Here is a 13,084-nt window from a genome sequence, read left to right on the forward strand (position 1 = left end):
CCTTCTCTCCACGTCACTTCAAGACAGTCTGTATCCACAAGCTTCGGGGTTGAGCTTTGACTGAGCCCCGGGTCCTTCCCAGCCTCACTCCCCACCCCATCCACTCTCACACCATTACCTGTGCCAAAATGAACCCATCTATGTTCCCTGGAAATGCTACAGCCCTGCCTGAGGCTGGACCTCCTGGAAGCCAAATCATACATTCCTCAGGGTGTAACTCCAAGGCAATTTTCTCCAGGAAGCATGAAGCAGAGGTTTCATCCGAGGATTTGGAAAAATCTTCTCGGGTGTTAGGCACAGAGCATGAGGGAACCAGGTGGGTGTCTTACTTTTCTGTAAACACAGGGAGTTTAAAATCCGAGCTGCTTCTGATTTCCCCACTCCTAGTGAGTCAAGTTCCCCTTACAGGGAACCAAAAACTTGCAATGTCCCCTCAGTCCACAGTTTCCATTTGGGGAGACAGACAGAGTGAAAGAATAGCTTCCCTTTCCTTAGAGTCTGCGGCATGGTAGCACACAAAGATGAGTATAACGGGGCAAAACGGGCAGGGGGAGAAAAAAGGAAAAAAAAAAAGAATAAACTGAAAATCAAATGTCCACCAACAACAGAACGGATCAATTGGTTGCAGGATTTTCATAAGATGGAAAGCCACGAACTTCCAAAGAGAACAACAGCTACAAGCAACCTTAGAAATATGATCGGTGGATGCTGGCGAGGTTGTGGAGAAAAAGGAATGCTTTTGCACTGTTGGTGAGAGTGTAAAATAGTTCAACCATTGTGGAAGAGAGCGTGGCGATTCCCCAAAGACCTAGAGGCAGTAATACCATTGGACCCAGCAATCCCATTACCGGGTATTATACCCAAAGGAATAGAAATCCTTCTATTACAGGTTGGTGCAAAAGTCATTATGGTTTTTGCCATGACTTATAATGCAAAAAGGATTCAGGCAGGCATACTCCTTTACCTGCATTAGAGATCTCTCATGAGTCTAGCCTTAGTCTAGTATCACTTTTAATCCATCTAAAAATACCCTACTGGGTATAGATACACTTTTTTAGATACACTATTCTTGTATACAAGAATAGTTCTCGTAGTATGCTAGTTTTCACATAAAAATGTGTATTTGCCTGCATTTGGACAGGTAATCAGTGAAAAGACACACATGAATCTACTCCAGATGGTTGCCCAAAGGAGGTGAGAGGGTAGTGAGGCAGATGGAGCCGAAATGGAAGCAAAACGGGCTTAGTGGATGCCTTATCCTATGGTTCTAATTTTTGAACAATGATATGGATTATGTATTCAAAACAAAAGAAAATAAAAGTAACAAATTAATGTTCTTTCTTAAATAAGGTGAATACTTTGTAAAATATACCTGAAAAAAATAAATACTAAGAATAAAATTTGTGAGTATTGTTAAAGTCATCTTCTATCTTATTAGCCTAATAATAAACCAACAGAGCTTCTCTGTGGATGAGCTGAACAGACCAATAGGGAGTGGTAACCTTACCTTTCTTGTTCAGCTGCAGGACTGAAGGTGGGGGTGTGGCCACCTTCATGGCCAGGCCATAGGCCCCTCGGAAGGAATGGCTATCTCGAACGATGAATGAGCCTGGCTCCTTATCCTTCAACATGGCGATAGCTGGAGAAAGGGAGGAGAAAGACAAGAATGTCTGCCGGGTGGACAAAGGTCTATGCCCACTCATAACCTTGGGACAGGTCCTCTTCCCCTTACTCTTTTTGCAAATTGGGTCAGTGGGGACCTGGCCGGGATCCCCCTGCTTGGCTGGAAGAATATGTCCATGCAGTTGAGGGGCCCTCAGGGAGGTCTCTGTGGTATCATGTATGTTTCAAGGGTGGGCCTGCCTGTTGAGGAGGCAGAAGGGACAGGAACATCCCCGTCTTTAGTTAGACTGAGGTGCCAGGCACTGTCCTGTGGGCTGCCCATGGAAAAACACAGGATTTTTGTTAATCTCACAACACCTGTGATGTCCAAATGATGGTCCCCACCTGAGAGCCCAGGAAACCGAGGCTCACGCTGAGTAAGTAACAAGACCAGGTCCAAACATACACAAAGGGGAGAGACAGGCAGTGGGAGGGCGGCTGTTGCAGCACACCTGCCACTGCTTGGACATTGCATCCTGTGGCATTTTTCTTAAAGGTTTTAGAACATGGACTCTTCCAACAGCATAAAAGGAAAGAAGTTTTTTTTTGTTTTTTTGGTTTTTTTTTTCAGACGGAGTCTTGCTCTGTTGCCCAGGCTGGGGTGCAGTGGCGTGGTCTCGGCTCACTGCAACCTCCACCTCCTGGGTTCAGGCGATTCTCCTGCCTCAGCCTCCCGAGTAGCTGGGACTACAGGCGCATGCCGCCACATCCGGCTAATTTTTTGTATTTTTAGTAGAGACAGGGTGTCACCACGTTAGCCAGGATGGTCTCGATCTCCTGACCTCGTGATCCACCTGCTTCGGCCTCCCAAAGTGTTGGGATTACAGGCATGAGCCACTGCACCCAGCCAGGAAAGAAGTTTCTAATTACACTTTCTGATGATAGAAAGGGCATACCCAAAATGTTACTGAAAATTTAATACAAATTCCAAGATTCACCAAGAAAGTAACAAAAACCTGGCCTGAAGGTGGCCCTCTATCCCATGGCTCCATGGCTGATGTGGCCAATGAGCCCAGCCTGGATGGGGCTGAGGACACGTTCTCCATGTGCCCGCCAATCCAGGGCCTCGCATGGTGGGTCCCCCAGGTTCCCTGGTGAGACTGGTAGGCATTCAGCTAATCATAATCATTGCTTCAAAAAATCTCTCCCCTTAATGGCCAAAATCTGGCATTTCCCACTTCATGACATGGGAAAAAGAGGGAGTAGGTTAGGGTAATAGTAACCTCAACTTGATGCTGCTCAGACAGGCCAGAGTGTTCCCTGATAACTAGACTATATCTCAGAATTTCTTTTCTAGGCATTTACTCTTTTATTTTACAAAAGGGGGAAAACTGGGGATTTAGAGTATAAGATTATACATAATTACAGCCATGGAAATGCTGCCTTTCTGGAATGCCAAAGGCTCTGTCTGGAAGCGATCAGGGCACAGAACATGAACCAATAAGTGGTGGGATGCCCCCGGCATGCCTCAGTAAATACCTCCATGGTGCGCTCCCACAGAGGCCCCTCACGTGCCCCCAGGCCTGCCCGGACCCACAGCCAGGGCATCTGTCTGGCCATAGGATGAAACAAATGGTTTCTTTTACACATTTGTCAATGCTCTGCACTGTGGCCCTGTGTACAGGATGAGGTCACGGGGGAGGAGCTCAACACGCCCCTGGGGATGAAGCAGGAGCTTCTAAACTGCACGCAGGGGGACGGATGGGCAGGAAAACACAGGCAGGCTCACCGGGCATGCCCGAGACTGCTGGTAGCTCCAGCCAGGACTGCAGCCGCCCACGCAAGGGACCCAGAGCTGGGAGGGGGGCCCCTCTTGGAGCAGGGCACAGGTCATGGGAATAAACCCTGAATTCTGGTGCACGTTTTCTCACAGCATAGTCTATAAACTTGAGGGCTAAACGTGCATTACTTTTTTTCAATTTTTAATTTTTATTTTTTTGAGACAGTCTCTCTTGCTCTGTTGCCCAGACTGAAGTGCAGTGACGCAATCATAGCTCACCGCAGCCTCAACCTCCTGGGCTCAAGCGATCCTCCCACCTCAGCTTCCTGAGTCGCTGGGACTACAAGTGTGCACCACCACATCCAGCTAATTTTTTTAGATTTTTGGTAGAGACAGTCTCACTATGTTGCCCAGGCTGGTCTTGAACTCCAGGGCTCAAGTGATCCTCCCACCTCAGCCTCCCTAAGTGCTGGGATTACAGGAGTGAGTCACTGTGCCAGGCCTCCTTTTTTTGTTTTTCCTAAGTAGGACAAAAAATTGCTTACATTTTGTTTCAACTGTGATAGACTTCAGAGCTTTTCTTTTTGTAAGTCATGGTTTTACTTCCCTGTGGTAAATAAAGTGTAGAAGCCTTACAGGACTGAGACCTTAGGCACATGTGGATGGCAGTGGAGGGAACGCAGGCTTTGCTCCGCCCAGTTCTCCTCAGGCCGGGAGGGAAGCCCCAGCTGCCAGGCTGCAAGAGTGCGAAGGGGCTGTGCTCTCCTGCCCTGGCAATGGGAATAAGAGGAGAATTTTAGATCCGTTGTTTTTCCAAACAAAAGTGGGCTGAGGAGCCTGGTGTGCTGAAGTTGTAAAAATGAGCATCCACACACTGCACACGGTAGCCGCGTGCTCCACCCTGGTACTGGCAGATGGGGGTGGGGAGAGGGGAGGCAAGCGAGTCTACTCTCACCATCTCACACTGTCTCACCCTGCAACGAGTAATTTCACAGCATCTGGAGAAGTAACACCCCAGAAGTACAACTGGGGCGGTAGTCCTTAATTTTGATTTTACATTAAGGTCCTCTTATCCTCCTGAGGCATTTTTATGTTAGCTTTAGGAAACCTTAAGGAATTAAGTATGTGACAAATTGCACTCCCAAAGAGGCTATCTGGGTGTTTTTTTCCCTCCTGCATCACCCTGAAATGTCACGACAGCTTTTCTAGAAAAAGGCACATCTGACAGTTAAAACCCAAATAAATGACACCCATGGGCAGCCTTCTGCTGTTTGGAGACTCTGACACAGGCAGTAGAAGGTTCGTCTGCACAGGTCTCTTCTATATAAAATATGTAGAAAATGGAGGTTATCCTTTTAGAGCACAGCTGGAAAAACTAACACTCAATGCACATGTTGGCCATCCTGAGACGCGGTCCTCCCAGCAAACCTTCTACAATGTGTGCTGAAGACCAGGCACATGCCAACAGCAGCCCCTACACGTACTGCACATCCACATCCACTTATCCTGCATCTACCAGGCGCCAGCAAGGGCAGGTACCTTCCACATGGCACCACTCACAGCAACTCCCCACGGCAGGCTCGAAACTCGCTACCCTGCTGAGTTAAGCCAGCAGTGCACTCCAACCCAAATCTGTCTGTTTCAGATCCCTCTGCTACAATGACATTGCACGATAAGAGAAGGGGGCATCCAGCCCCACACATTGCCCTGCTCTAGAAGATGGCGCCAATAGAGTGGAAGGGTCCGTGCAGAATCTCCTAGGCCACGGTGCTGGATAGGCACCTCTGAGTCTGGCCAGCTGGAGGAGGTGCCGAGGCACTGGGGGCCACAGTCATCGGGATTCTTGAGACACAAGCAGGGCCTTGGTGGTGGCAACAGGCACACAGCATCCGGCCGCAGAGGGGCCCTCGGCCATGGTGGGCAGCATTTCACAAAGGCCAATTCAGGGAAATGAAGGTCTTTCCAGGCCACGGGCTTTTTTTCTCTCTCTTCCACTTAAAATGACAATCGCTTCTTTGAGATCATAAGAGATGCACATTCTTACCATTTCTATCATCTACATAACTGAATAGCAGAATTTCAGTGGAGAGCTGGACAGTGCTATTTTTCTGCCACTCAACTACTCATCTCTAGGCATTCCTGAGGCATCTTCATAAGGAGAGAGCTTTATTTTCTTCTGAAGTTGAGATAAAGAGGCACAGAGGAGCCAAGTGGGTCTCCTGCTGACTGCGGGCAGCTTGTCATTTCTCACCACCTTAAACCAACCCATTCCCTCTCTCTCACTCCAGCAGCCACCAGGCGGCCACTGGGATTCACTTTGGTCCCTAGGAATCCTGACTCTGTCTTCCAGGCACTGGAGCCATGGCCCCGCCCTGCCGTGCCAGTCACACACCATCTCTTCCGAGGTATATCCAAACTCTATGCACTGCCAAAATGAGGTATCCAGAGGAAGGTACACTCAGCTGAGACACGCATCCATTCCACAGCCAAGGGAAGCACCCTGTGAATTCTGCTCATTGCCCAGAGGCTGCCTCCAAGGAAGACTGCCCAGAAGAGCTTGCTAACCTTCCTCTCCCACATCTCTTCTATTCATGCTCCGGTAAAAAGTAATGCTCAAAACATTCAAATATTCATTGCTCAAAAATTAACATTAACGATTTCAAATTTAAAAAAGAATGCCTGACACTATAACAAGCAGAGAGATGCTCTGCCTGGTTTGTGTGTGAGGCATGCGGTTAAGTCCACAACCGGGTCTCATTATTAAGTGCTTATATAGGTGTTCACGAACACACAGAGTCCCTGACTTCTCAGAGCAGGGTGTCTCTCCTGCTTCCTCACCCTGTCCTCTGTGGTTTCATGGAGATGCAGGAGAGTGTGTCTCCTCCTTACAGTCAGCAGTTGTGGGCTGGCATCACTGGTAAGCCACTGGCTGGTGCAAGCAGCCAGAAATTACACCCTACACGCTGGAATGCTCATGGCTGGGGCCCATTCCTCACCAACTCTCCCATTAGTAGTGAGTGTTTCCCTATAAAAATGTAAAGTTTGTAGCATTTCCCCAGGAGGCATGGAATAATGTGTGGGCCCTGCTCGAACTCAATCCATAACAAGGCCACAGCTGCCTGATGTTCCCACCGCGGGGCCCATCCTCACACAAGGCAGCAAAGCAGGCAGGATGGCAGATGCCCAGGGAGGCCCTCATCCTCCCCACGTACCTTGTTCTCTTGAAATATCCGCCTTGTACCAGAACTTGGAAGTGTCTTGAACAAATTTCACAATCACAAGTTTATCACCTGGACTATCTGTAAAGCAAAATTTAAAAACAGTGACCATGATGGACACTTTTCTTCTTGCAACCTCTCATCTGCTGTGATCCCAGAAGTCCAAATCCCATGGCAAAGGCAAGCAAGCGAGGGATGTTCTAAGGAAAGGGAACTCTGCCTTTGAAATGACTGAGATAGATGAGGCAGTGACAGCTTTATAACACAAAACAAAACAACAGGATGCTTGGATTGGGCCTTTGCAATACATTTTTAAGAATACATAGGAAGGTAGCAAGGAAACAGAGGGCAAAGTTGGTGTTGTTTAACCCATAGACCACATTGCTGCTTATACACTTGAAATATTTCGTAATTGCGTTTAGGATGAATTCATTTAATTTGACAAGGAATTTGTTATTTACAAAAAGCCATGTTCCCAAGTGAAACGGAAAATAGAACCACTGCAGATGTCTGCACTTTCTACAACTGGAAGGAATCCAAGGTGGCCAAACACAGAAGCCAAGAAGAGTGAATGAGAAGCCTGGGCCAGTGCTTGGCTTTGGACCAGGAAAATGGAAAAGTACCCCAACGGCTCTGGATTTTCTCTCCAGGTGCCCGGCCCAGCACTAGAGATGTGCCAGCTCAGCTGCAGGTCTGAACCCTTCCCTTCCTGAGTGAATGGACAGAGGGGCCCTCCCACCTGCTGCAAACACACCTACCTGGCAGAGGTGAGGCCACCTCTGAAGCCTTGGAAAAGTCCGGAAGGACATTCGGGAAGGGGATACTGATGGTGCTCCCGCTGTGCGGGCTGGAGAAGCCACTGGAGGAAGGGGAGACTGAACCCAAAGAACGATCCCCCTCCGAGGCCCGCTTCTTCTCAGGGAGGGGCGGCTGCCCGGGCAGGGTCACGCCCTGGCCCTGCAGGCCTGGACTGTGGTGGCTGCTGTGTCCAGGCGCCACCGTGAGAAAGTTGTGGGACAGGAAGCCATTGTCGGCAGCCCCTGTAGCTGTCAGCGGGATGCCGGGGGTCGGTGACACTCCGTGAGAATTGGCCAGCAAGGCCCCCAGGTCCTCCTCGGGCGGAAGGCCACTTCCCACTGGGGCGGTGCCGAAGCCCAGGAAGGTCTGGCTGCTGGGGGGTGCCAGGGAGTCCGGTGGCTCTGCTAGGGACAGCTCATGGCTGTGGAAAGAAGCCTGGAGCTCTGACGGCGGGAAGCAGGACAGCACTGGGGAGTCCTTCCTGGTACCGGATAACTCAGCACTGAGGGGACTTCCGGTGGGCCGGCCGCTCCCCAGCAGGGAGACCGTGGGCTTGGGGCTGCTCTCCACCCACTGGCGTTCTGCAGAAGAGGAGCTGTCCAAAAGACAAGCCGACCAAGACAGCACGTAAGGTACAAAGAGACACCTAGAGACCAGCAAGCGTCACCCACATGGGAAGACAGGGATGGGGAAGTGGGTGCTGAGGCCCTCCAGGCAGCACAGGAGGGATTTTCCAAACTATGTACACTAAGGCCCTCTCTGAGCTCATGCTGCCTGCCTTTCAAGCCCCCACTTCATGCCCGGATGCTGCAGCCCGCATGAGGGCACCCAGGGGAGCCGCCCCACGAAGGCCTCCACATGCACAGATGCTGCTCCCTCGGCCCCTGCGCCTTCCCTCCTGCATCTTCACCGGGTCAAGGCCCTTTCTTCCTTTAACACGCAGCTCAGCTGTGTACCCATTGGGAAGCCTTTTCCCAGCCCTTGCCCAGCACCTACGGCCACATACACATGTGCCCTCGGGAGTAGAAATGCCCTTCCATCTTGTCCCACAGCACTAGGCAGGGATGCCACCCACATTCATCCCCTGCAGTGGGGCCACTGGTTCACTGCAGGTCCCCTCCTCCAAGCAGCATGATCCTTCTGCCCATGTCCTTTATCTGCCAGACACACCATCAGTCCTCAATCCATGCTTGCTAGATGAACCAGCTGATTAATGGATACGACAAAGACTACTGGAAATTACCACCCACTTATGAGTATGGAAAGACAGCTAAAACCACACCACGTGACACACATATTTCACTAACAATGGAACACTCATGGGTACAGAGTCTATGTATAATGTCCTTAGATGAGGGCTCCTTTTTTATTTTAAGGAGAATGGAGGTAGAATTTAAAAAGTTAAATAGGGAGCTACGCGTCCATACAAAAAAGCATAAAGAAACTTATTCCTATTCTGAGCAAGAGGAATGGTCTCACATATGAATTTCCTCAGGGGCAGTATCTTTCTGAAGCAGAAATAGGCCATTTTTCCCTGTTAATACCCACCCCCTCCCACCCCCCGGTCTTTCTGTTAACTAGAATCCTTCTAAGACTGATTTTCCCTCTATTTCCTGTATGTCCCTATATTTTCTCATGTCACCACACAGCCCTGGTCCCCTGCCCCGCCCCATCTTCAGGCCAATCCCTGCCTAGTCTAGCTTCAGCTTCTCTGAAGAGCAAGCCCCCGCTGCTCCCACACGCCTCTCAGCATCCTGTGTCTTTGGGGAGGTTGTGCCAAGTTTAAAGATCCATCTTCTTACCCCTCTCTCCTCTGCCCGGGGCTGTTGCTGGAAACGGTGCAGGAAGAAGCAAAAGCCTGCTGAAAGGAGGGCGTCGAGGGCGCGTCGGCCCGGAGCATCATGGATTTGGGTCCGATGGGGCTCTCTGACATCCCCACAGTGTGACTGAGCGTCTCAGGGCAGCCTCGTGGTTCTGTAGTGGGAACACAGAAAGCAGAGAGACCTCAGTTGTAGGACTGGAGAAGTCATAATCTCTGCCGCTTTTGCATGTTCCACAAGAAACAGTGTTGACTTTGAGACTTTCTATCATCCATGGCCATACTGAACATGACATCACTACCCGTAATAGGCTGGAGGAGGCGGCCAGCCCTTTGACCCCAAGCATGGGTTTATTCTCACCCATCACTGTTCCCAAAAATAAAGTGACCTAACTCAGTCCGCCACACAGTGTCCAGCCCATTACCACGAGCTGGTCAGCACTGGCATCCCTTCAGTCATGTGGGAAGACACACACTGGGCCCCCTGGGCTGGTCCTTCCAGCCCCGTCCCCCACAAAGGCTGATGTCCTGTAATGTACTCTCCACCCCATGATCTAGGCTGCACCTCACTTTAGAATCAGCATGGCCTTTCCTCTGCAAACCAGCAGGCGACTTCTCCCCATAAAGACCATAAGTGCAGGCCCTGCAGCAGCCGGGCGGCCTAGGTGTCCTCCACCTTCCTTTGGTCCCCAGCTGGTAACTGGGCCATCGACATTGAGCGCTATGAGGGCAGAAACCCATGCTGGTGCTTTCCAGGTCAACTTTGCTGCTGCACAGGCCACACCATGGGGTGCAGAGGCTGCCCTCGCAGGTGGGCCAGAATGCAAACCTGCTTGTGTCCCATGCCTGAGCCCAGGCACATTCCTCTCGCCCAGTAGCTGCATTATTTCTGGATATTTAAAACACCTTGCCTTTTTTTTCTTTTTTCAAGCCAGGCTTCAAGAAATGGATAAATCTACCACGGTCAATAAAATAATATTATTAGAAATACCGGTCATTTTGTTCTCTGTTTTCAAAACAAGTGAGGATTGTAAGAGAATATTAACGTAGAAAAAAAGTCCATATTATTCATCTCCTGGAGAGGGTATTGAAATTTAGAGATTTCCAAATGATGCTGTTTTCCCTACAACTCATTCTGTAAACCCTTATCTATCAAAGATTGCCACATCAGCTGCAACAGCTCAAAGCCAGTACTACAAAGAGCATGTTAATTTTCAGCTACAATGCAGGAATTACACTTCCACTGAGGACAATTATGAAAGCTACACAAAATACTAACAACAATAGTTTGAACCCATTCAGATCTCCCAAGGCAGCCAGGGCTCACTGGGCCAAAACCTCCAGGGAAGGGAGCAGGCCATCCATGGCCATTTTTCCTTCTCAGACATTGACCCATTTGGACGCATGTGGTATAAGGGCCACACGCAAACCAGCAATGGTGATCACACTGTTCTGGGGAGATAAAGTTTTGAGTTCAGAGCTACCAAGGCAGCCAGTTCTGGAAGTGCCAAGGTCTCAGAAAAATGAGGACTGCAGAGACAGAGTCAAACACTCTGAGCACGTTTCCCCTCAAGGCATTTCTGAGTCCTAAGTGGCAGAGGTACACGGCCCAATGCCCAGTAACCAAGACAAAGCCAGCTGCTATGAAGCTAAAAAGATCAGCAGGGATTGTGGCAGTGTCTTAGCGGATGCTAAGTAACCAAAAATAGCAGTTTAAGATGTACCTAGGAAGAGGGGCCTTTGCAAACACCACAAGGTTTCAAGGTAAGATCCCTGAAGGGCTACAAACTAGAAACAAGAGGACCATGACTGGATCTGACTAGGTAGCCTGTAAGAAAAATTATATCCTCTCTGAAGAACATGCCTCCCCCACCCAGAGCCTGACTTTGTACTTTAAAAATACAGTATCAAATATTTAATTTTAAAAAACTGATCATCAATGGCAGGAAACATGACAAATGAAAACCGAGACTGTCACCACCCCACACACAGAAAAAAACACCCACAGCTGGTTCAAAAATTGATATTAAAAGCCACAGATATTAAAATAACTGAACAGAATGTTTAAAAAAGCAGAAGCAAAGAGAATTTCATCAAAGAACTGAAGTCCATTAAGAATAATCAAATGATGTTCCCCGCCCTGTGTTTGGTTTTCTGTCCTTGCGATAGTTTGCTCAGAATGATGGTTTCCAGCTTCATCCATGTCCCTACAAAGGACATGAGCTCATCCCTTTTTTATGGCTGCATAGTATTTCATGGTGTATATGTGCCACATTTCCTTAATCCAGTCTATCATTGATGGAAATTTGGGTTGGTTCCAAGTCTTTGCTGTTGTGAATAGTGCTGCAATAAGCATACATGTACATGTGTCTTTATAGTAGCATGATCTATAGTCCTTTGGGTATATACCCAGTAATGGGATCACTGGGTCAAATGGTATTTCTAGTTCTAGATCCTTGAGGAATCACCCGACTGTCTTCAATAATGGTTGAACTAGTTTACACTCCCACCAACAGTGTAAAAGTGTTTCTATTTCTCCGCATCCTCTCCAGCACCTATTGTTTCCTGACTTTTTAATGATCGCCATTCTGCGGGGAGTGGGGAGGGAAGAAATACCTAATGTAAATGGAGAGTTAATGGGTGCATCACACCAACATGGCACATGTATACATATGTAACAAACTTGCACATTGTGCACATGTACTCTAGAACATATATATACACACACACACACACATATATGTATATATGCAAAGAGAAAATCTAGAACTCAAAAACAAAATAAATGAAATTAAGCATTCAGTTCATGATTTTATCAGCAGACTAAACACAGCAGAAGAAATTGTGAGTGAACTGGGAGAAAAATAGGAAGAAAATATGCAGTCTGAAACACAAAGAAGAACAAGAATAAGAAATACACAAAAGACGGTGAGACAAGAGATATGATTCTTAAAAATTCTAACATACATATAATTGAAGTCCAAGAAGTGGTGGAGAAATTGAATGAGGCAGAGGCAATATTGGAAAATAAACATACCGAGAATTTCCCAAAAGACTCAAGAAATCAAACCACAAGTTAAAAAACAAAACAAACAAACAAAAAACTTAAGGAGGATAAATAAAAAGAAAACTACACACAAGCACTTAATAGTAAAACTTCTGAAAATCAAATACAAAGTCTGAAACACAGTGCCTTGTCCATGTTGGGGGAAAGGATGGGACACCAATTTTTGCACAGATGTTTTCAACATTTAATAATGTTTCCATTACAGAAAAGCCCAGTACTAATGTATTGTTTGTATGAACATACTGTAAGATCCTTGGGAATGGTGTGTCTGTTGCACCCAACTGTAAATATCATGACCATCTCAAGGCCAGGCCTAGCAAATGCTCAGTCTGTGTCATGAATGCATGTGCATGTCTCCTGCTATGACTGACCTGTAAATCCGTAGAGCAGATGCAGTTATGTGACTGACGGCCCCTCCTCCCAATATGGCCCACAGGAAATGTTCTAAAATAAGTGTTTGGTGAATTTATTATTTCTTTCTATGAAAGCTGGGATAGAAAAAACAAAGATGGGGTTTAAAATCATCCCTCTGCACCCTCACTTCTATTCCCAGTACTAAGATTACTTATCTCCATTTATGTTTGTCTGTATTTCTTTTCCATTTAAAATGTCTTTACTGGGGCTGGGTGAGGTGGATCATGCCTATAATCCCAGCACTTTGGGAGGCGAGGCAGGGGGATCAACTGAGGTCAGAAGTTCAAGACCATCCTGGCCAACATGGTGAAACCCCGTCTCTTCTAAAAATACAAAAATTAGCTGTGTGTGGTGGTGCATGCCTGTAATCCCAGCTACTCAGGAGG

At 47.9% G+C, this 13,084-nt stretch overlaps 1 protein-coding gene across 17 annotated transcripts in view; it reads right to left on the reverse strand.

The window, feature by feature from the left end:
- Window positions 1-13,084, reverse strand: part of TNS3 (tensin 3) — a 309,033-nt gene that overhangs the window by 19,748 nt on the left and 276,201 nt on the right. For all 17 annotated transcript variants that reach the window (XM_031665397.1, XM_031665393.1, XM_031665405.1 and 14 more), the window contains 4 exons: window positions 9,201-9,372; window positions 7,359-7,993; window positions 6,595-6,681; window positions 1,508-1,639 (listed from right to left, as the gene is read on the reverse strand). In XM_031665397.1, coding sequence (XP_031521257.1) covers window positions 1,508-1,639; window positions 6,595-6,681; window positions 7,359-7,993; window positions 9,201-9,372 — 1,026 coding nt within the window. The remainder of the gene's footprint in view (window positions 1-1,507; window positions 1,640-6,594; window positions 6,682-7,358; window positions 7,994-9,200; window positions 9,373-13,084) is intronic.

This window comes from Papio anubis, chromosome 4 (genome assembly GCF_008728515.1).
Source record: "Papio anubis isolate 15944 chromosome 4, Panubis1.0, whole genome shotgun sequence".
In the NCBI taxonomy this organism is placed as follows: domain Eukaryota; kingdom Metazoa; phylum Chordata; class Mammalia; order Primates; family Cercopithecidae; genus Papio; species Papio anubis.